Raw genomic sequence first — 14,845 nt, 5'->3', positions numbered from 1 at the left:
AGCAGCAATTCTTTGTAAATGTTCATATTTTACAGTTAATGACAGTTTTACCTCTTAAAAACAAACCTTGTTTTTGAATATCCACCTCATCAGCAGGTTGTTGTCCATTAATACATTAATGCTAATCAAGGATTGTAGCATACATGTTGACTTTGTGAAAAATACTGGATCAGTAAAAGCTTGAGTTTTCTTTTTTGGTAACCACTGCACTTTGTATTCACCCTGTGTATAGTTGTGTTGTGTGATCTCTGGACAAAACTGAGGAGTGAGTGCTTACTGCAGTTTTTAACAGTTTCACAATGGTGTCAGATGAGTCATTGACATGCTTTGTCAGCACAAGATATGCATACAAGATGTTAACTGTAAGATCAAATATTACACCGATTCCAATGCAAGTATGTTTTTCCACCCTTCAATAAAGGCAGTGCCATCTGACTTGATGTATATGTGAAGTAAAACACTCCAAAACGCAAAAAATATCCCAAGTCAAGGTCCGCATGCTAGCTTTTTTGGAGAACTCCATCCGCTGAGAGATGTGGTTAAAAGCTCATGAAAAAGCTATTAAGTGGACCTTGAGTTCAGATATCTTTTTGTCTGTTTCCTCGGTCAATAATTACCTTGCACCCACCAACTCACAAGCTTTATCCCGCCTAAAATCAACTTCAGTCATTCTTTTGCTGACACAGTTCTGCTGAAGTCTTACACAACCAGTAAACCTCAATCTCTGCCATTAGTTAAAGTTGTTTAGATCCCAAAACATCCAGTTAGCATCAACCTTAAATAATACGCTAATTCTAAGCGCTTTATTACAGGCACCGATACATGATGACCATTATGGGGTTTAAAGACAGTTTAAGATTTTACAGTCAGGGATAAAAACATCTTTATAAGGACAGCAGTTCATTAATGATACTGAATGGTAACAACTCAAGCTGCTAACACTGCAATCTCAGTGGGTTTATAAACTTACTATATTTTGCATTACATTAGATTGTGTCTATTTTCACTTTTTGTTATTGTTTTGGTCACCTTTTTTAATGGGATGAAGGGATTGGGTGGTAAATGACGTCAGAATAAGAGTTTTGCCTTTGTGCCAATAAACTTCAGCTGTGTTGTGGAAAAAAATAAACTGGGCATTTATCAACTGTGGTGGGTACAAGAATTTAAGATTATATTAATTCCCAACATTGGAGTTTAAACCCAAGTATATTTTATTCATCTTTACATGGAGGATTATTTTTCTGTGTCCACCACATAGTATGGTCCACCACCTGGACGTGTGACTTCCTAATATAAAGTTTGGTCTCCCAACTGGGGAAAGAAAACAGAGTTTGGGAATAATAATTTAATTATATTGGCAAAATATATCATACAGAAATCACGTTGTTTTTTTTTTTTAACACTATTATTTGCTGCATGTCTAAACGAGATAAAACAAAAAAATATGTAACATTCGAATATCTATCTACCTTTTCCTGATTGACCATTCATTATTATTTATTTTTGTCTTGTAATTTCCTTTTTGTTTGTTTTTACATGTTGTAAACGGTATTCTCCTAAATATGTGCCTCAAATTTGATTGTAAAAAAAATAGGAAAAAAAGACAAAAAGTCTTGTGACTCCCTTGTAAAACATGTGGGCTGTGATGTCATGGATGTATTAAAGATAACGTGATGTGACGTAATGGTCATATGACTGTAGTCTCAGCACCGGTTTATCAACACTGTTTACCACAGACAAAGGTCAGTTTTTCGGCTGTCCCTGCTAGCGCCACCAGCCTCCTGAGCCTGCTCGGTGTGTTAAAGATGGCTGGGATAGTTTCAGTTGTCCTGTTTTCAGTCCTGCTGTCCGGTGTGAGCGCCGGAGTGTTTTTCAACCAGAAGCAGCCGTGCTATGTGCGCACACCGAGGAGAAACGACTTTGGACTGCAGTAAGTTCAACAAATCTTTGTGGTTTTAATAATTGCAAAGAATCGTAAACTAGTTGCGGGGAAAAAAAGCTTTGTTATCTAACGTTAGCTACACACAGCCGCTCACAGCTTCTTGCTGAGAGTACAGAAACTAGTACAGACTTAGTAAAACAAAACGAAACTAAACAGAAGTATTTAGGTTTTGTCCTCAAAATGTCCCTGTCATCACTATCTAGAAATCACGAGGTTTAGTGAATCAGAGGTTGAAGAAGTTACAGCTCAGCTATCAACCCTGAACGACTCATTAAAAAAACTATCATTAACTAACTAACATTAAAATCTAAAAAAGATAACATCACAATATTTCACATTAAGATTTAGTTTTTTGCGTGCAGTTTACCTCCCAACATTATGTAAATATTGTTTAAAGCCTTTAGTGCTGAACATAGAGTATGTAATATGGTTAAGAATATGTAATATGGTTAAGAATATAAAGTTAGTACATTATTTAAAGTTTTCAAGATAAATATCAGAATTAATCTTAAGGACTGTAGCTGACCGATACTGGATTTTTATGCTTTTATTTTTTTTTATGTATAGTACAGTAATGTACAGCCTAGTTTCAAATATCTGATAATGATATTTCACCTAGAGCAGCCTAGAGCTAAAACTATTAATACATGTATTGGTTACACTTTACTTGAAGGTATCGACATAAGAGTGACATGACACTGTCATGAACGTGTCATAAACATTATAAGCAAGTCATAAACGTTTATGACATAACGCTTCTGTCATCAGGTGTTATTCGCTTTTTGTCATGACAAGTTAGGGTTAGAGTTAGGGTTAGGGTTCATGTCATGACAGTGTCATGTCACTCTTATGTAGATACCTTCAAGTAAAGTGTTAATCAATAAAAATCTATCTATCTATTTATCTATCTACCCATTTATTGATTAGTGGGTTGACAGAAAATGTATCTGCACCTAATTTGATAATTGAACTGTTTACGTCCTTTTTTTAAAGCATAAATGCCAATATTTTGATGATTCCAGAACAAAGGCATTTTTGCAGCCTGCAGACCTAATGTATCTAATCACCTGTCTGTCCACAGGACTGCTCCTCGTCCTCATGAGTATTTAAACATTTCTGAACTGCCCAAATCATGGGACTGGAGGAACATTAATGGCACCAACTTTGTGAGCACGACCCGCAACCAGCACATTCCCCAGTACTGTGGCTCCTGCTGGGCCCATGGCAGCACCAGCGCCATGGCAGGTATGAACCATTATAGCTTTCCTATCGGGGACTTTAAAACATGCTGAATCATTGTGGTTTGGTGGCAATGTAGAACAGCAGGTCCTCACATGACTGTGACACATTTTAATAGAGAATGGGAGTTCCACTTCCCCTTTCAACAGAAGTGATTACCAGGAACGGGTCTGTTTTTGCTCTCTCACCAGATCGTATCAACATTAAGCGGAATGGAGCATGGCCATCTGCCTATCTCTCTGTCCAGAATGTGATCGACTGTGGCAATGCCGGAAGTTGCCATGGAGGAGATCACTCTGGCGTTTGGGAATACGCTAACAAACACGGGATCCCAGATGAGACGTGCAACAACTACCAGGCTAAAGACCAGAGTAAGTGTCCTTCAGTGTGCACAAAGTAATGGTTACAACACTTACTCTGTCTGAGTCTGAGCTGTAACCTGTTCTGTGTCCCTCTCTAAAGAGTGCAAACCCTTCAATGAATGTGGCACCTGCACCACCTTTGGAGTGTGCAATATTGTGAAGAACTACACCCTGTGGAAAGTGGGCGATTATGGAGCTGTCAGCGGGAGGGAGAAGATGATGGCAGAGATCTATGCTAAAGGGCCGATCAGGTTTGCAGTAGATAACTTGCTCTGTTACTTATTTGTTTAACTTTTGGGAAACATTGGAGTTTTGTATAGGGCTGCACAATTAATCACAATTTTATCGAAATCGCAATATGAACTAGTGCAATATCCAAATTGCAGGGGGGCGCAATATTTGTTAAAGGCAAAACATGTGTCAAACCATTCTAAAATAAAGTATTGTGGTGTTATAGAGATGTCCCGGCCTACAAATCCTATCCTACAGACTAAAGAAAAAATCTTTGTTTGGTACAGATCCTCGCAAAAAAAAAAATCACACTTCAATCTTTTTTTTTTTTTTTCAATGAAAATGATAATGATACAAAAATGATCATTCCCTCCAATATCGTGAATCATGTCACAATCGCAATATCAGTCAAAATCATCGCAATTAGATATTTTACTAATATCGTGCAGCCCTAGTTTTGTATATCCACGTCATTATTCCAGAGCAGCTCTACACTATCGGATTTCTGTCATTGTTTCACTTTCACCCAATGGAAGAAAGTAATATGTGGTGTTTTTTTTCTTTTTCTTTAGCTGTGGGATTATGGCCACAGACACGCTGGATGCCTACACCGGAGGTCTCTACTCTGAATATCAGGAGGAGGCTTTCATCAACCACATCGTGTCAGTGGCAGGATGGGGAGTGGAGGACGGTGTTGAATACTGGATTGTACGCAACTCCTGGGGAGAGCCATGGGTAAGTCTTTCACAAACCACGAACATCACACAGTCAAAGTAGGAACGGTTGTCAGATCTACGGTCTGCTTTCTGACAGACGACTTGCAGCGAGGCGTACGAGTCATTTTCATTGTTTTACAAAAATGTCACTAAAAAGCACCCTAAAAATTCAAGAAAAAATATCCTAGATATTACTTTACCTTGGAGAGAGAGATTAACGGTCAAAAAGTTAGATAATCTGCTTCAACAGGACTGTGTGGATGTGTGGTTTAATTAGATTTGACTGAGAGTGGCAACCCCCTTAGCAACATAAGCGACCCTGTCGTAGCATTCAATTATCGCTTAACTCTGATTGGTGTTTATAAAATGTCAGAAAATTATGAAAAATGCCAATCACAATTTTCCTAAGTCGAAAGTGGCGTCTTCAAATTGCTTGTTGTTTAACCAACCAGTTATTTAACTTACTATCACATAAGACAAAGAAAACCAGCAAATCGTCACAATTGAGAAGCTGGAACTAGGGAATGTTTGACTTGATAAATGATTATGATTCATCCCTCCACAGGGTGAGAAGGGCTGGCTCAGGATCGTGACCAGTGCTTACAAGGGGGGAAGTGGAAGCAAATACAACCTGGCGTTGGAGGAGGACTGCATGTACGGAGACCCAGTTGTCCCCAAAGCCTACCTGTAGAGGAGACCAGCACCCACAGTGTCGTCACTGTACACCCACTTATGTATTCCTGTCTCGGGCAAAGGGAGACTTTTTATTTGTAAAATATTGAAAAGGGAATAAGTTCAGATTTTTCTTAGAGATCTATTTTTTACACTTTTAAATCAGGGTGTCCAACTCTCAGTCCCAAGGTCTTCCAGCTGGATATCAGACCTGCTTGAATCAATGCGGAGTATCTGATTTTTACCACAGTGAAAAGGCTGTTTAACGGTCTGAAACATATAAATTGAGTGGGAGGAGTGAAACACATCAGTACAACTAATTTCTGCAAATTTCAAGCATTGCATGCTGAATAGCCATTATAAACACACTGAAAAGATGCAACAAATTCTTCAGTTTACATTATCAAGAGGACATTGACAGCTTTCATAGTTTTAGGTTTTTCCATGCATACTGACTCAGCCAAAGAACACAGTGCTTATAATTTGTCCTGAAATGCTGTGACACTGAATGTTTTTAGTGTGTGGTGTTAATGGATTGACAACATTACACTACACCCTGATAGAAAAACTGAAACTAAAATCTACTTTAAAGTGTGCCTTACATGCACTGGCAGTCAACAGATTTATGTAATTGTATTTTTTTTTTTATTATTATGCTTGGCAATGTACACATCAGAAATTCTGGAAAAATTGCAATTTTGTTGTTTTAAACTGTGTCAATAAACACACCACCTAAAAGTGATGCTCCACGCGAAATCTGTCCTTTAAGTATCGATCACTTTGTCTGTAGGCATCAAACGTGTCAAAGGTTTGTGATGCTGTAAAAATTCAACTAAATAGCTCTGTGCTATGCACGTGTGATGCCGATCTGTTAATTCTGTGGGGTTTTAGATCTTTATCAATGTCACTGACGTCAGATAAGATAGATGTTAATTTAAACTGTCTGCACTTGAAAGAGAAAATGAATATCAAGAGACTTCATCTGTTCCCATAATGTATGAAGTCTTCATCCATAATGGGGAAATAGTTTTTAAACCTGTTTACAAACTGACATGATTTTGATAATTGTTGATTTGATTAAAAAAAGCAAGAAAGTTCATATTTAAGTGTTTATTTTTAAAACGGCTTGAATCAACATAAAATATAGAAAATCAAATATACAGGTGAAAAAGAAAATGCTGAGCTGCATCTTCAGAGGCCTCTCCTTCGAACCAGTCTGTCTTTTTTACTGTCCTATTACTGTACAGCTCAATGACATTTGTCTTTTTGTTGCTTCAATAGAAACGAATCGTTCACTTGGTCAAACTGAAGTCCGTATCCAAGCTATGTGCTTCAACATCAAGCTGGGCGTTTGGTTGTCATGGAGATAACAGATCTTCTGTCAGGTCTTCCGAGAACATTTTCAGTGTCCTCTCGGCATCAGTTTATCATGATGAAGTTTGACTTGCAATGAGCTGAAAAACAGGCGAAAATGACCTACAGTCTTGTGCTTCAAGAGGAAGTTTACAAATTTAAACACACACCTGTAAATGTTATTTTGCGTTCTAGTTTCACTTTTCATGCATGAAAACCACTTCCTTATTTTTTGAGTACTTGCAAAGCTTGTTTGTTGAACACAGAAGCACTGACTTCATCAGGATACTGCAAATTCTGCGGAGTGTATGGACTTACAAATGTTAACACGTCACTTACCAATGAACTCTGCAACAGGGTCATGTTCTCCCTCTGTGCGGATCGTTCCGGCGATGCTGTCATTCTCGAGGATGGGCAGGAAGAGCTGAACAAAGTCGGATGTGTAGGGAGGCGCGATCACATCCAGCACCTATAGATAGATAGATAGATACTTTATTGATCCCCAAGGGGAAATTCAAGATCCCAGTAGCTTAAAGACATCACACACAACATACACATACATCACAAACAGGATGATAAAATAACAAATCCACATGAATAATATAGACAATAAAAGAAAAGATACTAAAAAAAAAAATCCACATGAACGTACTAAGGGATGTATAAGCATGAGAGGCTTGCAGTGACAGGGCAGGGACTGACAAATTTAAAGACAAATATTCAAGTTTAATTGGGTTGTTCTAAGGTTTGTTTCAAAACACAACAAATGTTTTCTGATGGCGTTAAAGGTCTGTTTATGTAATCAATATTTATTAACCACAGTAAAACGGGCCTGTTTTCAATTATGATCACATTAAATCTGCAATTAGTTTTTTTGGCCACTTGGGAGCAGCGTATCTACATTGTTGTAGCTACGTTCCTTTTAAGTTGATATGGCGAATGTATTGGCTTATTCACTTTATTATCATTCATATGGAGTTGTTTGTGGCCACCTGATTAATTTAAGTCCAATATTCATTTTTCTTTCAGCAGTTTTTGGTCTCCGGAAGAAAATATCTGAGTCTTTAGCTGCTAAATGCTCGCTAACGTTAGGATAATTTTAAGTTAATTTATCTCAAATGTATACACTCAATATATTATTCATGGTAGGGGTGGGTAATGTATCTCCTGAAATCAAAACATTTTAGGGCCTTAAATGTATAAAACATAGTTTAAGACCCCCTGGAACTTCTGTGATGGCGGAAAATACTCAAAGTAAACCAGAGGTCACTTCCTTTCCCACGTTTTCTCTCTTTACCACTAATCGAGATCAGAAGCAGCTTTTACCTCAGTCACAAAATATCTAATGAGGGAGATGTCTGTGTTGAGTTTCTCCAGACACTTGCGAATGTAACCAACTACAGGCAGGACGTAGCCACGGCTCAGCAGATGAACCATTCGGTCCAGCAGAGTCTTCTTCAACTCCAGCTGAGGGGGGGGGAGATAAAGCCAACACACAGTCAGCTAAGAGGTTTACAACATACAGTTACAACATACTGAAATAAGAAGAATTAGAGTATCACAAACAGACCTGCTCCATGACGTCCAGCTGAGAGTGCTCTGTCTCAAAAAGCTTGATGAGCAGCTGGAGGACCTGCGGGTGCAGCAGCTGGTGACACGTACAGATCTGTGTGGAGTACAGTGGAGTGTTTGAATTTAACAATAACAAAAACAATACAATAAATTGAAATGTTAAGTTTCATCTGCTAGTAAGAGTATTACCTCATCCAGTAAAGCTAAATGTACCGGGGTGTGGTCTGTCTGCAGCTGGAAGTACCGCGGCTCAGACACTGTCCAGTCCACCCATTTCAAAACTCCCATAGAAACTACTGGAAACCTGAAACACACACACACACACACACACACACACACACACACACACACACACACACACACACACACACACACACACACACACACACACACACACACACACACACACACACACACACACACACACACACACACGTCAAGCGTGAGAAGGGCGGGCTATCGAACCTCAATTCTTCTTGACTACAACTAAAAAGGGTCCATACAAATAGGTATTGAAAACCATATGTATGAAGTGCCAAAAGCTGTCACTGAATCCATAGTCTTCCTTTTTTGAGAAAATATCTGAAATGTTTAAATGATACCCAGCCAGACCCTAGCAATGAGTGACCAAAGTCAATGAAACAATCTGGATGATCATCACAAAAGTCTTCACTCTATTATCCTCCTGGATATGGAAGTATCAAAGTTAGATCAAACTTGTATTTCCTGGTCAGTATAACTGGTTAGAGCTTTGATGTAAACTTCAATTTAATAATTTATTTACCCCAGTATTGACGTTCCAATTTAATTGCATTAATACATGTTTTGCCTTTTACAACCTTCAACACCGTGACCAGTATAAACCTGCTTCTTATCAAATAGATAGAACACCCCCCTCCCTTAAAATAACAAGGTGTGAAAGAGGTTCATTCTGTGGTATGGGAGGTTATCAGTAAACAGTTTGCATTATCCTCATCATTTTATCTGTTAAACCATACTTTGGAAAATCTTTTTGACACGGACACCAAATATCTGTTGATAATTCTTTTATTTCTAGCTAAAAAATGTATTTTGCCCCGCAAGTCCCAACGGTGGGAATGTGGTTGTCACAGATATCGTCTCTTCTCCCTTTGGAGAAACCTCAATCATAATTCCGACTTTGGAGACCACTGCATTCCTTCCTGCAGAGACTCTGACTTCACTGTGTTTGGTTTAATCTGTAATCTGTAAAATACATACATATATATATATATATTTTTTTTTTTTTCTCCCCATACTTCTTTGAACTTAGTTTGAAGACAACGCAGCGTCTGCTGTTCGTTTTGGGTGGGATTTTTCTGTTGTATGTTTTTGTGTATTATATATATATATATATATATATATATATATATGTGTACAGTACATATACTTTTTTTTCTGTTGTTGGTGTGTCTGTTAAACTCAAATCAATAAATAACAAGTTGCAGGCTTTTGAGTAATGAGATCTTGGTCGTCTACTCACCGGATGCACTGGTACAAAGTGCCGAGTTCAGCCACCAGCTCTGTGGCTCCTTTGTTCTCATTGCAGCACAGGTTGTGCACAGTCTCTATGGCCTTGGAGGTCGACTTCAGCTCATCTTTGTTGATGTTGACTCGCTTGTTCTGAAGTTGAACAGAAAGAAAAGTGTAACGTTTCAAAGGAGAGTTAGAAAGCAGCTGTGAAGGTGAAACCAGTGGGTATAAAGGCAACACAAGAGCATGGGAATTCTGTAAGGCAATAAGTAGTTTACAACTAACTAGCTTAGCCAGTTAATCCAAAGCAAACGATAACTGAAAACTGCCATTAATGGAATTTAGTTGAACTAACAACAAACTACTCTAAACCAGTTACTAACACCCAAATACATCAGCAAATTCATCCCCGTTTTGTGTACCTTTTTCCACGTTTCAACCACACTGGCAGCGTAGGCCAAGATGTGGATGTATTTGTGTTTATGGTCTTGGTTAATCTTTGATCCGGGCTTAAACAGTGACTGCATGAACAGGTCCAGAAAGGCAGGCACTCTGATCTAAAGACGAGAAAGATTAATATTTCGGCACCTTAACAAGCATGTAGTTGATAGAAACAGGTTCAAAGACGCTTTGTCTTTACCAGCTCCACAGGAGGCGGGTCCATGCTGCTGAACATCTTGAAGAGAACTGTGATATCTGCAGGATTCAGGGCTCCTTTAGACAACATGGCACCCAGCGCCTGGCAGGCTCGAGGGTAGGCGGCTGCTGTGCCGAGCGCGAGGGTTATCTGACTGGCATCGTGACCTCTGTGATATAAACCACAACAACAGAATTAACATCATGCCGATTTGAATGGATTCCTGGTTGTACAGGGCATGTCATGGCGAGATTCTGATGAAAAAGAGTCACCTCTCATGCGCTGACTTCTGCACCTCCTGGCCGATCCTACGAACAGCTGAACCGCCCTGTTCCTCCTGAGACAGGATGGACATCATCGCCTGGGCAAAGAGGTAGGTGTGCTCGCCATGACACACCATCTTCTATACGAGGGAGGAGGGAACACCTCAGCATGCAGCAAACAGAGGAACAGAAGAGCACCACATGTACCGACTGACTTTTACACAATGTGTTGTTAATATAACACAGCTTGTTATTTTTATTCTGGACTAAACTCTCACTTCATAAGGCAAGGAGGTAAATAATCTATGGAAACAAATAATCCTTTAGACTATAAAATGTATTAAGAAGAGTGAAGAACATCACAGTTTCTAGATGACTTCTTGCTGGTTTCGTCTGATGGACCAACAGTCCAAAATTCATAGATATTCAATTTACAATGATAGAAAAATAGCAAATCCTCAGATTTGAAGAGTGGGAGTCAGTGAATATTTGTCATATTGTCGTTTTGATAAATAAATTAAAACAATTCATTATCAAAATAGCTGATTTAAATATTAACCATTTTAGCACTACAATCAGGGTTTTAAAATGTCAATCGTGTATTTAAAGAACTGCAAGGTACAATATAAAAGGATATATTAATATGAATATTTGAAAACAATAAACCAGATTAAAAAAATATAATTTACGAAACACTCACTGTAAAGTAACAGAAGCAGGACTCTAAAAAATAATTGGTAAATGGAGATGGCACTTAATTTCATAGCACCATGGTTAATGAAACATAGAAGCTAAAAGGCTCACAGCAAATTCTGGCAGGTTCTTCTCCAGGTTTTCTTCTCCTCCATCCAGCAGCGTGGCCAAAGATGTCCTCAACACCCGGGAGAAAACTTCCAGCTGCTGACATGCTGTGGACACACTGGTGATCTCACCCTGATAACCTGCATCTGAAATGAGCTAAAAAAAACACACACACAAAATATATGTTCATCTTTTGAGGCATTAGAATGTAAAAAGTGAACAAAGCAAAAAACTGCTCAACTTCACAAAACTTGAAAGAGGCATTGCCAGTTCTACGTATTAATCTTTCATTTGTATTGAACTTTCAATTATTTGAATTTATAAATTCATCAGTTATTGTTTAGGCTGTAAAATGTCAAAAATAATTACCAACATCTATTTTTTTCTAGGAAAAAAAACAACCTTTTCCTTCTCTTTATTCTTACTTTTACAGCACATGTTGGTGACTTAAATACTTCAAATTGAAGGCCTCCACTCTAAAGCATTATTACATGTCCTAAACTTCTGGACCAGGAACTGCTTTACTACTACCAGTACTGCTACTACCACCACCACTGTACCTTCACAGTGAAGTTGAGCATCAGACAGTCTGGGTGAGCCTCTGCCAGCTTATAGAAAAGATCTCTCCACGTAGTGTGTGCTATCATCTGTTCGAGCCAAGCAGGAGTCTGAAAACACAAGACTGTATTGGTTTGGTTCATAATAGCTTCACTTACATGTAACCATGACAACTAAATCTTTTTGCACAAGATGTCCAGGATTTGTGATCATTTGGATTTGTAAAATACAACCAAGTGTTCAGAAATCTCACCTCTCCCTCGACAGTGAAAATGGAATCAGCTTTTTGGGGGTCAAAGTGTTTTATCAGGAGACTCTTGAGGTGATTTTCTACTCGCTCTTGGACCTGAGCAGGCTCTACACCTGTAGTCAAAATAAAGAAATTACAGATGAATGAACGGTCGTCAATGAGGCACAAGGTAACAGTCGGAGGAGGAAGGGGAAGGTTGTTGTTTTTGGCACAGCCTGCTAGTCCAGAAAACATCGCAGGATCTTGTAGTCTGCTACCTACCCATCTGGATGAGCCACTCTGCCAGTAAATTAACTGTCTGAGCCACAGCAGAGTAGTTTTCAGAGAGAAGCTGGATGACGTGTTCTGGGGAGCCACCTGATTGGAAATACCTGAAAAAAACATGGTTTCTATGATTACATTCTCAGTGGGTCTTTAGGATTCATGTGTGCTCTCGCATTGGTCAAAACACTAGTCTTCCTGTGCAGTGTGCAGTTATTTTGTTGTCTCGTTCTTATTTAGAAATGTTGCTAACTGGGATGAATGGTGATAATATTGTGTTTGTATGAGAAAACAGGTGCTTACGTTTTTAGGGTGTTGAAGATGGCAGGCTCCATGATGTAATCCCTGCTGGAGAATTTCTGAAGACAATCTTCCTGGATTTTCCCATCATTTTCCCCTTCCACATAATCCTCCACAAAGGAACATTGATACATGTGTTTATGCTTCTACAATTACTCTCCTGTCTTTGTTAAATCTCTATTCTCTTTATCTCTTTTGCATACAGAAACATTTATAGAGTAACAACAATATTGAGAGGGCAGAGGAGGATTGACTAGTGCCACAGAAGAGAACAAACACAATGAACAACATTTTCATTACACTATCGGATGTATGTGACTGATTGAGCATCATCAGATTTAAAGCACAATAAAATGTAAATGAGAGCCAGTTCAATATGGAGGTAAAAGAGACTTTCCATATGGGTTCCTTCTTCCGGTCTTTCCTCGTTGAATGCGTGTGTGAGTGAATAATAATAATAATAATAATAATAATAATAATATATTTCCTTTGGTGGAAGTGTTCTTTTCAAAATCGGTCAAACAGTGTAGCTGAAAAATTAGTTTTTCTTATCATACTATAAGACTTTAGACCAATCAGAACAAATGTGTGAATGTCTCGCGAGATGGTTAAGGTTAGGAGAGGTCGTCGTGTAGCGAATCTCGCGAGAGTTTTCGCAAATTTTAAACGAGTTCTAGACACGAACGTCTTTGAGCACAAATGGATTAGCTAATAAATATAGCTATGTGTTATCGAGCAACTGATTAGGCTTCTGCTGGAAGAAAGACCTTCAAAGATTTATCTACACAACCTACTGCCATTTAATGGTACGGGCAATAATTACAAAAATAAAATGCGGTGACAGAAATAAAAGAAAATGGTTAAATGGTATATTCAAGTGAACTGAGTAACAGTTAACTTCCATGTCCACTCGCTGTAACGTTAGTTAGCCTGTAGCTGGCTAACGGAGCCGCTGAGCTGCTGCGAGTTCAATCCATGCGGAACATCTTATCAGTGCAGCTGTGTGGACACATATGTCTCTCTGTTAGCTGACCGTTAATGCAGCGTTGTCACAACAAACCAGCAGCTTGTGTAGCTAGCTGCAGCTAAGATAATGCTGCTTAGCTAGCTAGCTAAACTAACTGTGCACTCTGCACAGCAACAAGTCGTCATCTCACCATGGGACCCTCCCCCGTGCCTTCCCAGTCTCCACCGCCGCTGTAATATTCCTCGTCCATGATGACGGGAGAGAAGTAGCGTTGAACTAGCTACAATAACCCTGCTGTACGCTTTAAATCTTGACGTGACTTTGTTTTCCGAATGATGATGATGCTGGAAGCAGCTAGCCTGTTTAGCTAGCAAGCTAACAACAACAGGAAGGAAAATGGCGAGTCGGTGAACGGCAGGCCACGCCCCCCGCTTTAATCGCTGGTAAGTGGTATTATTCCGTGAGTATTGTCTGTCAGGAACAGCAGGCGTGATAAACAGACAGACGAGAATTACATTTACAGCTACTGTACTGGAAAATAAAAGATGTCAAGGGTTATATGGAATTAAAAAGTCCCAAACATGATGGTGAGACGGCTCAGGATGTGAAATCACAGCTTCCTTTTGTGTTTGCATACATTACCAACATTTAAACTGAGCGTGTGAGCAAAAAGTGAGTCTATTTGTTGTGCACATTTGAGCATTTTGCAGAGATATGCACCAAATTAAGAATTAACGTCAAGAAACAACTTGAATGTATTCAATCAAACTTTGATAATGCCTAGAATGTAAGTTTGTTTGTTTACAAAATAAACTCCACAGGGCACCTTTAAACATGAAGTTTACTAGTTTGATGTGCATATAAAGCTTAATGTGAAGCACTGATCTTAGATGTTTAGAAATTGCAATTATCAATAATAATGTTCAAGACGGTTCAACCTGTTCTATTTAACCTCCACTAGATGTTAGTATGGTGCCATACATTGTGAGTCATGTACAGTTTATAATATTTATGTAGTATCTATATACACACACGGTATGTATTTTCAATTTAAAAAGGTTAAATGTGCGTTTGTCATTCACAGAGAAATACATTTGTCATCTGCATTTAACCCATTCTATAGGCCTACATAGAAGCAGCGGGCAGCCAAAGCTGCCCGGGGAACATTATGAGATTATATTTCATTATGAGAGTATGTGTTGTGGGAAAACATTTTTTTTAATTTCTTTG

General features: G+C 38.7%; 2 protein-coding genes across 2 annotated transcripts; one reads left to right on the top strand and one right to left on the bottom strand.

Annotated features, from left to right (window-relative positions):
* The first annotated feature begins 1,703 nt into the window (after positions 1 to 1,703).
* Positions 1,704 to 5,904, top strand: ctsz (cathepsin Z). Its single transcript, XM_031322579.2, has 6 exons — positions 1,704 to 1,930; positions 3,024 to 3,187; positions 3,373 to 3,552; positions 3,644 to 3,794; positions 4,347 to 4,509; positions 5,056 to 5,904. The coding sequence occupies exons 1-6, from the start codon at positions 1,806 to 1,808 to the stop codon at positions 5,179 to 5,181; spliced, it is 909 nt and encodes a 302-aa protein (XP_031178439.1). The 5' UTR covers positions 1,704 to 1,805; the 3' UTR covers positions 5,182 to 5,904.
* Positions 5,800 to 14,056, bottom strand: nelfcd (negative elongation factor complex member C/D). The gene is made up of 15 exons (XM_031322557.2): positions 13,806 to 14,056; positions 12,652 to 12,758; positions 12,349 to 12,458; positions 12,091 to 12,200; positions 11,840 to 11,947; positions 11,283 to 11,435; positions 10,488 to 10,618; positions 10,219 to 10,384; positions 10,001 to 10,135; positions 9,589 to 9,728; positions 8,277 to 8,391; positions 8,086 to 8,181; positions 7,842 to 7,982; positions 6,855 to 6,984; positions 5,800 to 6,616 (listed from the first exon to the last, which is right to left on the bottom strand). The coding sequence occupies exons 1-15, from the start codon at positions 13,863 to 13,865 to the stop codon at positions 6,582 to 6,584; spliced, it is 1,737 nt and encodes a 578-aa protein (XP_031178417.1). The 5' UTR covers positions 13,866 to 14,056; the 3' UTR covers positions 5,800 to 6,581.
* Positions 14,057 to 14,845: the final 789 nt, after the last annotated feature.

The sequence above is a fragment of the Sander lucioperca genome, chromosome 6 (assembly GCF_008315115.2).
Source record: "Sander lucioperca isolate FBNREF2018 chromosome 6, SLUC_FBN_1.2, whole genome shotgun sequence".
Lineage (NCBI taxonomy): Eukaryota > Metazoa > Chordata > Actinopteri > Perciformes > Percidae > Sander > Sander lucioperca.
Note: the sequence above shows the minus strand (reverse complement) of the source record. Positions and strands in the feature narration are given on the sequence as shown.